General features: G+C 45.2%; 1 protein-coding gene across 3 annotated transcripts in view; it reads right to left on the reverse strand.

Moving 5' to 3' along the window:
* The window catches only part of Arhgef28 (Rho guanine nucleotide exchange factor 28), a 297,229-nt gene that overhangs the window by 64,015 nt on the left and 222,029 nt on the right, over positions 1-11,185 (reverse strand). For all 3 annotated transcript variants that reach the window (XM_029468326.1, XM_029468327.1, XM_021180313.2), the window contains 6 exons: positions 9,856-9,911; positions 8,820-8,868; positions 6,650-6,794; positions 6,443-6,570; positions 4,648-4,788; positions 490-737 (listed from right to left, as the gene is read on the reverse strand). In XM_029468326.1, coding sequence (XP_029324186.1) covers positions 490-737; positions 4,648-4,788; positions 6,443-6,570; positions 6,650-6,794; positions 8,820-8,868; positions 9,856-9,911 — 767 coding nt within the window. The remainder of the gene's footprint in view (positions 1-489; positions 738-4,647; positions 4,789-6,442; positions 6,571-6,649; positions 6,795-8,819; positions 8,869-9,855; positions 9,912-11,185) is intronic.

The raw sequence follows: 11,185 nt of genomic DNA on the forward strand, positions 1-11,185 counted from the left end.
AAGTTGGGTTCCCTCCCCCTTCCTTTATAAACTGAGTGTCTGGAATTAATAAAATTGAGTCTTGATCAGAATGTTTGTTGTCTTGACTCCATTGTTTCTTCCGCCCCGTCTAGTTTCCTCTCTTTTCAGCCTGAACTGCCTTTCTCAGTGAACCGTTCGTGTTGTGGACTGTGGGCGGGCCGCAACACACTTCTATTTCTCCAAGGGATCTTAATCAATAAAGAGTCTGCAAAGGAAAGCTGTAGAGAGGGCTAAGAGATTAAGAACACTTGTTACTCTTGCAGGGGACTTGGGTTTCTTTACCAGCACCCATATGGTAGCTCACAACCATCTGTAACTCCAGTGCCAGGGGATCTGATACTGCGCTCTATCTTCTGTGGGCAGCAGTCATGCACAAAGTGCACAGACATGCATTCAGACAAAACACTCATTCTTACAAAATGAATAAATCTAAAAAGGGAGTTCTGCCTGGCTCAACACCCTTCTTACCTGTTGTACCAGAATGTCCCCAATTTGGTTGATCACAAAGTTCCTGTCACTGCCAGCGCAGGACTCCTGCCTGCGTTCCTTCATGCTGAAGAAGAAGTGCCTGTGAGTCTCCAGCAGCTCATCTAAGCAGGGGAAGATCTTGTCCACCGTGCTGTGGTCCAGCTGCAGCTCCTCCTTCATGCCCTTCCTGAAGACCTCAGACATGATGAGCAGAGTCTGGATGTGGTGGACCTCTGTCTGCATCAGCTCTGAAACATGCGAGCACATGCATGATGCAGCTGGAACGTGGGTGTGCAGCCTTTCCTATGTGACTACAAACAATCAAGCACAGATACTGAAAGGAATTCAGAATCACAGCTTGTATTTGCCTAGTCCCTAACAAGTCACCTTTTGCAGACCAGACTGATATAAGATACTAAAGAGTAGCAAGTATCTGGTCCTTTTGTATCATTTCATAATCCACCATGAAATCCACTTCCTACATATACAAATTCAGTTGTTGCATGAGCTACAAAAACTTACATAATATCAATTAATAAAAATATTGATCTGTCATGAGCAAGCAAACAGACAAAAAGCAACTCGATTTTACACTACCCAAGCAAGACTGAAGGAATGTTCTAGACAAATAGGACCACCATTTTTTGCCAAAATAAAAGTCAGTGCTGATTAACATTTTATGTACACTCCAAATATTAATTGTTCAGAGATTAGAAGCAGGCCCACATGAAAGCCAAGTACAGCAGCTAAGAATCAAATGTTTCCCAAAGCTTCGACTCTCATGCCAAAGCTGTATAAAATATAACAACTTCGTAGGGAGAAGTTTTTTTTCCTTGCTTTTTTGCATTGAGTACATGCCAGTTGAGTACACTCACAGTAATGCCTGGTGAAATGACGTAAACTAAATGTGACAAAGTCTCCCAAGGCTTTATACTAGTAGATTCTTTCTGTCACAGGATCATTTCCAAGATTGAGTTTTCTTCAGAGGAAAATATACATACATATGTTATACATATATGGAATATAGCATTCTATATAAAGTATAAAGGCTAAATTCTTATTTTATATATATTATATGCACATAAAATATCATACATATATGAAAAAGTCTTTAAATGTTTTCAAGGTCAAAAATGGGCAAAGGATTTTAATAAGTATTACTTCAAAAACATAAACAAATGGCCACTAAGTAACCAAAAAGCTGTTCAGTAGGGCTTGAGATAAAATGTAGTGGTAGGATTGTCTCTAAGGCGTTTGCCATAGTTTGGAGTTAGATTATTACCCACTCCCACTGTTACCACGACGTCCACCCCACCCCTACCCTCATCATCCCCCCACTCCCCGTCCAAATTCAGTATCCCTGGTGGGGAAATGCAAACCAAAAACAAAATCCACAGCCTGTCACACATACCAAGCTAATCATAATAAGAAAAGGTGGACAATAAGCAGGTGTGGCTGAAGGGGGCGGGGTGATTAGAGCCACCTACATTGGCAAGGGATGTAAGATGCTGCAGTCGCCTTCGGAAACAGTCTGTGATCACCCCAAGATTTAAAATGAAGTCACCATGACTCCAAAGAAAAGGAAGAAACAACATAACATGTCCATCTATTGATGACTAGATAAACATAATGAGACATTAGTTGGCTATAAAAGAGAATGGTTTGTATATATTTTTAGTAAGATGATCCTTATAAATATGTAAAGTCTCCCTCCCCACCCCCCACACACACACTGTGAGGCAAAGGACAGAAAGTAGAGTAGTGGCTGCCCAAATTCAGAGGAAGAAAGAGAAATGGAAACCAGCTCTAATGGGTAGGAGGTTTCTTTTTGAAGGGATACAAATGTCCTAGAGTTGGGTATGCTTGATGGCTCCACAACTTTGGGGATCACACTAAAAACATCTGGTTCCATGTGGTGTGCAACTTTATGATGGATGGATGGATATTTCAACCTTTTCAATTCCATTGTAAGAGAAAACAGTAGCCCCCACAGTGTAGGGACATGAGACAAGGTCGACAGAAGCCTCCAAGCTACCGCCATGTTTGGGAGCAATTCTAAAGTGCTTGCCAGCCATGGAGAGAAAGTTGGTCCGAGTACAGTACTTTTGCTTCATCATAAGGAGACACCTTTCAGTGGGACCCGCAATATCAGAGACTCCATACTTCCTTCCACATTGTTTAGAGCCCCTTTGAAGTTACCCCTAGCCTTTCATTTAACTCTTTACCCCATTAACTCGTTACAACTACACTGAGCAGGAGAAATATTCCCCCAGCTTTCTGTATGGGTTGAGGGGGATAACCCCCTACCCTCTATGGAGAGGGGGTGCTGGTGGGAACGTGACAGTGAGTGTGACATCCAGGGCACACTAGGAAAGCACTCTACCACTGAGCTACCCTCTGGCCCTTGTTTTATTTTCCTTGGTTTTGGGTTGGAGACTAGATAGCCAGGTAACTGGCCTCAGATGCTCAATCCTGCCCAGAACTGAGGTTCCTGGCACAAGCCACCATGGCAGCTCTCTTCAGCTTTGAAAGGGAGGCAAGGAGGAACAAAGGGCAAAGATCCTGCCTGCGGGGCAAACTTTTCGGACACCGAAGGTCACACAACCTGTGATAATTCACCCACGTGGGGCGATTGCGCTTAGCAGTGTGTGAGGTTGGCCCACAGCTGAAGGCGCATGGCAGCACCACTAGTAAATGCTTGAGAAACAAACACTAAAAGGGACAGCATTGTCCCCTTAACTTCCTGTCATGTGACACCCAAAGCCTCGGGAAGGTTCTGACACAAACCTCCAGTTCCCTCCATCTGCCTCAGCTAGAGTGTCTTATCGAAAGACTTATCAAAACTACTTTTTTGTACGTTCTTTGCACGTTAGATTTTTCCTAATTAATTGTTTCTACTTCAGATTGCCTCTACTCCCACAAGTGTAACATGGTGAAATCTCACTGCACATGAGCTAGACAGTAAGGACTACAGGCACATAAATGCGGTCCTAACCCAGACTCAGGGCCCTTACACAGTGTGTACAGACAGTGGGACCGTGGCATGGATGGTCAACCATAGGTCATACATGGAGCTCTGATATCTGCAGCAAGTGTGTGAACGTTCACTGTGGCTCTTAGATGAAGAAGAAGGAAAGTATCTCAGGGGGTCACTCAAAGAGATGTGCTAAGGGTGTAGGAAATCAAATGTCCTGGGTATTATACATGCAAGGTTGCGTTTAAGCCTTGGAACAACATTTTATACCTGATTCTCATTACCCCTGTTCTACTGATGGGGAAATGTTGGGAACCGGTTCTAAGGCTGTGTCTTAATTCTGCTCCCAAAGCTGCACTTCCAGACCTGAGGATCCCTGCCCCCAGCTGGCTTCGATTGAATAAAGAATTGCCATACAGCCAATGGCTGGGCAGAAAGACTGAAGCGGTACTTTTAGATTCCCCAAGCTAGGGACAGGGGGACAGTGGGATGGGGGGGGGGGGGGNGGGAGGGAGAGAGGGAGAGAGGTGGGGAGGGAGCGAGGGAGGGAAGGAAGGAGGGATAGAGGGATAGTTTGGAGAGAGAGGGAGAGAATTTGAAGAGAGAAGGATCAGATGTAAGAGCTGCAGGAAAGCAAGCAACCAGCCATGTAAGAATTCGGAGGAAGGGTCCTAGCAGCCACTCACTCCCCCATTGGGTCTGGGGTAGTAGAGATGAGATGTTGATTTAGAAAGTTGACTCAGGAAAGTTGGAGAGGAGAATGCATGCTAGCTAGCTGGGGGAGGGGGGATTAGGAATGCCTATCCTTTGAGCTTGTGTGTGTGTGTGTGTGTGTGTGTGTGTGTGTGTGTGTGTACCCGTGCGCATGTCTTTCATTCGAGAATCCAGAGGACTCCTGGGCAGGCAGAGACTAGCGCATGCCCACTGGGAGCTCAGAGCAGGTTAACTAATTCAGGGTTCCAGGAAGTGGCTGAAAGCACGTGACTCGCACAGAGTGGGTAAACTAATTCCTGCTACAAGGAAACGGAAGGTCCAAGTCCGGAGGAGTTGCATAGTTTGTCTGAGATCAGAGAGCTGGAAAATGATAAAACCTGGCCCGAACCCAGGTCCGAACAGTGTCACTGTCTATGTGTTTCCCCCACAGCCCGCTGCTTCAGCTGCAGGGGCATATTTGAAATGCTCACCAAAAATGACATCTTGTCTTTTGATGACATCCTTCTCCTGCCTACTGCAAAAGGAAGGGTCCACCACGAGACTCCAAGACTCCGCTTCAAACTCCTGAGCATCACTGCTGAGGTCGCTCCACAGAGAAGAATCCACAACATCTAGAAAAGAAAGGCCGGAAGTGCGTAAAGCACACATCATGAAGAGATCTTCAAGTACCAGGGTCTCGGGCTCAAACCTGCTAAGGGCACAGAAAGGCCCCAGAGAGAATGATACAGTACAGACCCGAATCATCTGAAAACCAGAAAGACAACTGCCGCCAGAGCAAAGAAGAGCCGTCTCCAACAGGAACTGCACAGGGAGGCTGTGGGATTACTGGCGATGCCTTGGTTTGTTTGGGCTCACTCTACTGGCGTTTTCCTTGGTGACCTTCAGAGCCCGTGCAATGCTTACAGAGTCCTGACTTCACCCGTTTCTTTTGCCTGGGTTATGTTCTACAGTTTACTCAGATCTGAATTTGGACTTGTCCGCTTGATATTACCCAGGACTTGGCAGAACAGAAAGCACAGTGCTAGGCTTGAGTCCCATGAGTACAAACTTTTGAGAAAGAGCTAAACACATGTACACAAACACCTTTCAGGAAAAGAACTACACACACACACACACACACACGAATAAACCTCTCAGGAAAACTAAAGCCTGCTTGCCCCCAACAATCCTCCTTAGAGGTCCCAGCTGGTGGTTGTAAGGATGAAATGACAATAGGCTTTAAGGAGCCAGAATCTCCTCGTCTCTCCACAGTTCTCTCTCCTTCCTATTTGCTGCCTTCATTTATCGAGGCAATCTGGAAACAAAACAAAACAAAACAAAACAAAACAAAACAAAACAAAACAACTGGCCAGGTTGGATTACACCCTACAAAATACACTCCAAAATGCTTTACTTCCCAGAAGTAGCAGGCAAAGGGGTGGGGCCCAGATCACATCTCTCCGTGATCTTAATTAAATATATACTTGAGGAGTCTGCTCCAGTCTCTCAATAGCTGCGGAATGTTTCCAATGATAATGGCACAGTGTAGTTCATTCTTTTAATTCTATCCACCTCTTAAGAACGTGTTGCTGATAATCTCACTCCTGATCGTGTCCCTCGAGACTAGGTTGTCCTTTCTAACACCTTTTACTGAATTTGTCTTTGACACTTCACACATGTATAAAAGACATTCTCAGTCCCCTCTCCTCGATTTCCCCATCCCTTAGCCTTCCTAACAAATCACTTTCCCACATTCAGGTATTTCTGAGATCGTTAAGAAAAGTAGACTCTACATCAAGTAGATGCCATACGACTTCTAAAAGAACAACAGAAAGCTGAAAGGTTGCCTTATAGGTAAAGCGTTTGGTATGTAAGGGTGAGGACCAGAGTTTAGATCCTCCGGAAACCAAGCAAAAGCCAGCCAGGCATGGCAGCCTCCTGTAATCCCAGGACTTGGGAGGCAGAGATAGGTGATGCCTAAGGATGAGCTAACTGCCTGGATTTATCCAGAATCGATGAACTCTGGGATTGAGAGATCCTGCCTCAATCAATAACACCGAGAGTGATTAAAAAAAAAAAAAAACCCAGCATCAGTGCCAGGCCTCCACATGTTCTCTTATCCACACATGTATACACTCACACATGTTAACATGCATATACACATGTGTATGCCACACACATTCATAAACATAAGAAAAAGAATAAAGTAATACATCTTATTTCTTGTGCAGAATACCTCTGTCAGTTAAATGCTCATAGAGACCGAGGATCATACAAACATCTCACCTTCCATCATGAATGACTCCGTGGAAGGAGAAGAGCCCATAGACTGGAACAACTCATCGGAATGAGACCTGCTTCTCCAGCTGTTACTGTCACCCTCAGACTCCAAGGATGTCACTGCCCTCCTGAAGCTGGGAGAAGGAGGGGGACGCTAGTTAGCCCCAGCCACCATCCAGGACCATGAAAGTGAAGCAGCATGCAGAGCCTCACCTTTCCAAAGTGGTGCCGGGGACACTTCTGGACAGTGGATGCACCTGCCCCGCAAATTCCTTCCTTCCAGCAGGCAGTCCGATGGGCATGGAGGAAGAAGGGTGCAAGGAGAGCCCAGGTGCTGGGACGTCTCTGACTGAAGAGCCTGGAATTACAGTAGACACTTCATGTGCTAGCACACCATTTACAAGCAAAGAAAGTCAGAGATGTCCACACAGGTAAACCCTCAAGCAGCCACTTCTACAGTGGTGTGGCCCAGTCTAGAAACCGGTCTGTCTGCCATTTCCTGGCATTTTTCAGATGTCCCTTCCTTTTCTCACCCTTCCAACACCCATGCTGCAGGACTACTTCCACACCTTCCTTGGAGACTGTGGATGTCTGGGGTGACCCAAGCAAACAGGTGAATGGAATGGGGAAGCAAAGGCCAACTTTCCCATAAACCACTGCGTGTACTCCTCCAAGCCAGCTTTAAGTAGACGCAAGGTGTTATTAGCTCTGCTGGCAAAATGCATATGGAGTGTGTAAACAAGGATGTCCACCCAGAGAGCAGCTCAGGGGAAAGGAATGATGGTGGGGAGTCTACTCCTTATGGAGCAAGACTCTCAGGCAAACAGAGCCCAAAGCCCAGCCTGGCCCTTCTCTCTCATATACTGACAACAAGAGGGCATCAATACATTTACATTTGGTTTGAGCTATAAACAACTCAGGATGCTTCAGCCCCTTTGGATTATAGCTATGGAGTACACAGTGTAGCTATGGAGTACACAGTGTAGCTATGGAGTACACAGTGTAGATATCGAGTACACAGTGTAGCTATGGAGTACACAGTGTAGATATCGAGTACACAGTGTAGNGAGTACACAGTGTAGATATCGAGTACACAGTGTAGCTATGGAGTACACAGTGTAGATATCGAGTACACAGTGTAGCTATGGAGTACACAGTGTAGCTATGGAGTGCACAGTGTAGCTATCGAGTATACCATTTGGACACAAAAAGAGAATGTTTACAAAGGTTCCAGGATGTAACAAGGGAATGTATCTCTGCTTTAGTCTCATGAATTTCACATAAAGAGGAGGAATAGATGACTGGAAATGTCTAAATTCTAAGCTTCCTTTCAGTCACCCATTTAACCTCACGGCAATAAGAAGCCATCTCAGAAGTGATTTCAAAAGATGTTTAGGGCCAAAGCAAGGGGCTGAGTGGCAAGAGAGCTCAAACCAACTAGCATAACAACACACCCCAAAGCATATCACCATGACTTAGCACACTTAATTGTCACCACCAAAGTGGTCTTCAAGATGTCAGTTATATTTTGCTACAGCGTGGAACTTAGAAGTGACCAGGCACTTAAAATACCTGCAATTCAGCACGCAAAGCAACTGAAGAAATACAAGATAACAGAAGAAATGACAAAGTCCCTCACGATAAAGGAAGTGTTTTTCAAACTGAGGATCTATTAGCGTGACTGGCTCCTGTGTGTGACACTGGGAAGTGTCAAAGGCCACTGATTGTTTTCAAGAGAAACTATTTAAACCTCGGCAGCATATAATTAAAACAACAACAGAGTCACCAACTTTAGAAATATACAAATAAAACATCAGCACGCTTTACAACTTCTGTATCACACTGAAGGTGCTAATGAGACTCCAACCTCACACACAACCAATCCAAGCATAGGGTCTCCGTAACACTGGCCACAGGGACCAGCAAGAACGGACAGATTCCAAAGCCAAGGGCTTCTTTCCCACTAAACATTGTAACTCTTAAGGAGATTTTAGCATGCGAGTACATGCTATTATTATGAAAGCATAAAAATCATTTAATCCATTTAATACAGTGCCTCTGTTTGCCCCAAAATTATTCAATCAATACCCTATCCTCCAATAAAAAGCATTAGAATTGAGACCACCAGGTTACACTGTTTCCATACAATCCCTGTATGATACACAGACCATGCCCTGTATACAGTGCAGAACCTTTAGGGCTGACCTAGACCTTTATATTCTTCTTCACTTCTTTACATGGCTAAAACTTATGTCATGCATATGTTATAAAGAAGAAATAACTGGACCAATGAGAAAACAGCAGCCAGAGGCCGTTTTCCCACAGAAAAAGCGTGGTGCACATTGCACTTGTTTAAGTTCTTGTCATTTCCCACATCACTTACTTCCAAGGATGCTCTGTGGTTTGTTCTTGTTGTATTTCTCTTGGAATTTCTAGTAAAAGAAATATTAGAAACTCATAAATTAAGACCAAAGCACCATTGGGTTACAAGAATGGACAAGGGGTTTCTTATCTGCTAGGATTATCTGCTTCATATTCATTATCTTATTTGTTTCAAAGAAGAATTCAAAGCAAAAGACAGTAAACAGGACAAGAAGTACAGTGTGATGACAACGAAACGTGCAAGAAGGAACGAGGATGAGCCTAGTGAACACTTGGCGCTCATAAGGCTCAGGACAACCAGCATACACAGCGCATGCACACAGACCCTGAGCAGCCAGCATACACAGCGCATGCGCATAGACCCTGAGTACCCAGCATAAACAGCGCATGCGCATAGACCCTGGGGCAAGTGTCCTACGGACACTGCCTTGTTTTTCTTTGTATCTCTGTGTCATCACCTTTTACAACAACACTCAACTGTGTTAGTTAATGCACAGCTCTGTGACAAGGCCCCTCTGTCTCTTCCATACTACAGGAGCATCCTGCTCAAACTTGCACACATTCCACACATGACTGTGGAGTGGCAGTAAAAGGACTGGAATCACAACTGCCTTTACCTTTGTGACCCCATTCCCAATACGCATCCTAGCTCCATGCCTCCAGATCGGCTCTCAGCCACAGTGGTGCTCCCAGGGAACGTGCTAGAACTATCTCTCCCCAGGAGCCACCCAGACCTCCAGAATCTGAAAATCTGAGAGGGTTTCTAAAAGTTGAGATTGTTACAGTCTTCCAGATAATTCTGATTGTGGCTATCTGAGAATACTGCCTCACCTGCACGTCTCACAGAACACAAGCAGATCTTCTCTCTATTGTTAAAAGTAAATATCTAGATAAACAGTCATACACTCTGAGCATGCGTTACCACGGCAACAATCCTATTTGAAGTAAATCCAACAGCAATAAGAGTTCAGTGTCTGGCAGCAGATGATGCGAGCAAGCAAGGCACAGAGCACTGCAGTGACTGGGAGGTTGGTTACCTTGGTACACGGAGGCACAGCATCTTTGCAGCCCTTGTGTGTGTTTGCCTTACAGTCTGAAATGAAAGACACAAAAGTTTCCATCGGACTTAAATGACTCTGAAGTGAGATCACATCATGCTTTTATGGGTCACTATAAAAACGACACAAAGAAGAACACATTTTTAAGAAGCCAAATACTTAAATGAGGCATCGCTCCGCATAAGCATCGGCACACATGGGAACTTTGAGCTCCGTGGAGATATTTCTCGTCGTCTATATTTATCTTGTAAATTATAAAGCCTGCAGTTGTGTATACTGGACACCTCTGGGTCTACCCGAGAGCTCACTTCCTGTTCTATACACTGTGTCCTCGGGGGTTTCTAAGGCTTTCCTGGTAGCAACCTTCAACTTTAGCACCAGGCAAACTGCCTTGGAGGATGGGGAGAAATAAGCTTACAATAATGCTGACAGGGGAGAAAATAGCACTGTCCGCTTCAACAGGAATTCCTATTAGCAAGAAACGGGGGCCTAGAGAGATGGCTTAAGTTATCAGCACACACTGCCCTTGCCAAGGACTGGAATTCAGTTCCCAGAACCCACATCTAGTGGCTCACAACCCCTTATAAGTCTAACCCCAGAGGATCCAACACACTTTTCTAGCCCCTGCCAGCAACTGCACCCACACATACACATGCCCCTCCCCAACAGCCCCATATATGTATATACAATTTAAAAGAAAAACAAATCTTTAAAAAGGAAAGAGACTGAAAGCAGGAAAATCATATGAGAACAGTTTACCACTTGCTCATGTGGCCTCGTGTCTCCGGAGGAAGGTAGGACAAGCTTTCTGCCCAGCGGGACAGAGACCAGGCTGTCTCCATGTACACAGGCATCCATGGGGCCTGTAGACTGAAGGCTGGCACATTCCTTTTCTGGCCTACTTCCCCTTCCTTGCCATCCTCACATCACACACCCCTACCCTGCATCTCCCAAGAGGAGCCCATATTCTGTACCTGGATTGTCTTTGGGAATTGGTCCATAAAAACCCTATTTCAGCCCACCAAAGCCACACTGCAGAAGAGCAGCCCATTGTGAACCAGGCAGGAAGCTGAGAGCTGAGCCCCAAACTGTCCTTCAGTGGTCCTAAAGGGCATTTCAGCCGGGGGCCTAATACCAATGAGCAGAGCAAGGCAGCTTTGTATGCTGGCTCCCCACACAAACATTGAAATCCAGCGTCTTTTCTCTTATTCCCAACCAGGAATAGGAAAGGAAAGGAAAGGAAAGGAAAGGAAAGGAAAGGAAAGGAAAGGAAAGGAAAGGAAAGGAAAGGAAAGAAGAGGAGAGGAGA

This window comes from Mus caroli, chromosome 13 (assembly GCF_900094665.2).
Source record: "Mus caroli chromosome 13, CAROLI_EIJ_v1.1, whole genome shotgun sequence".
Taxonomy (NCBI): Eukaryota; Metazoa; Chordata; class Mammalia; order Rodentia; family Muridae; genus Mus; species Mus caroli.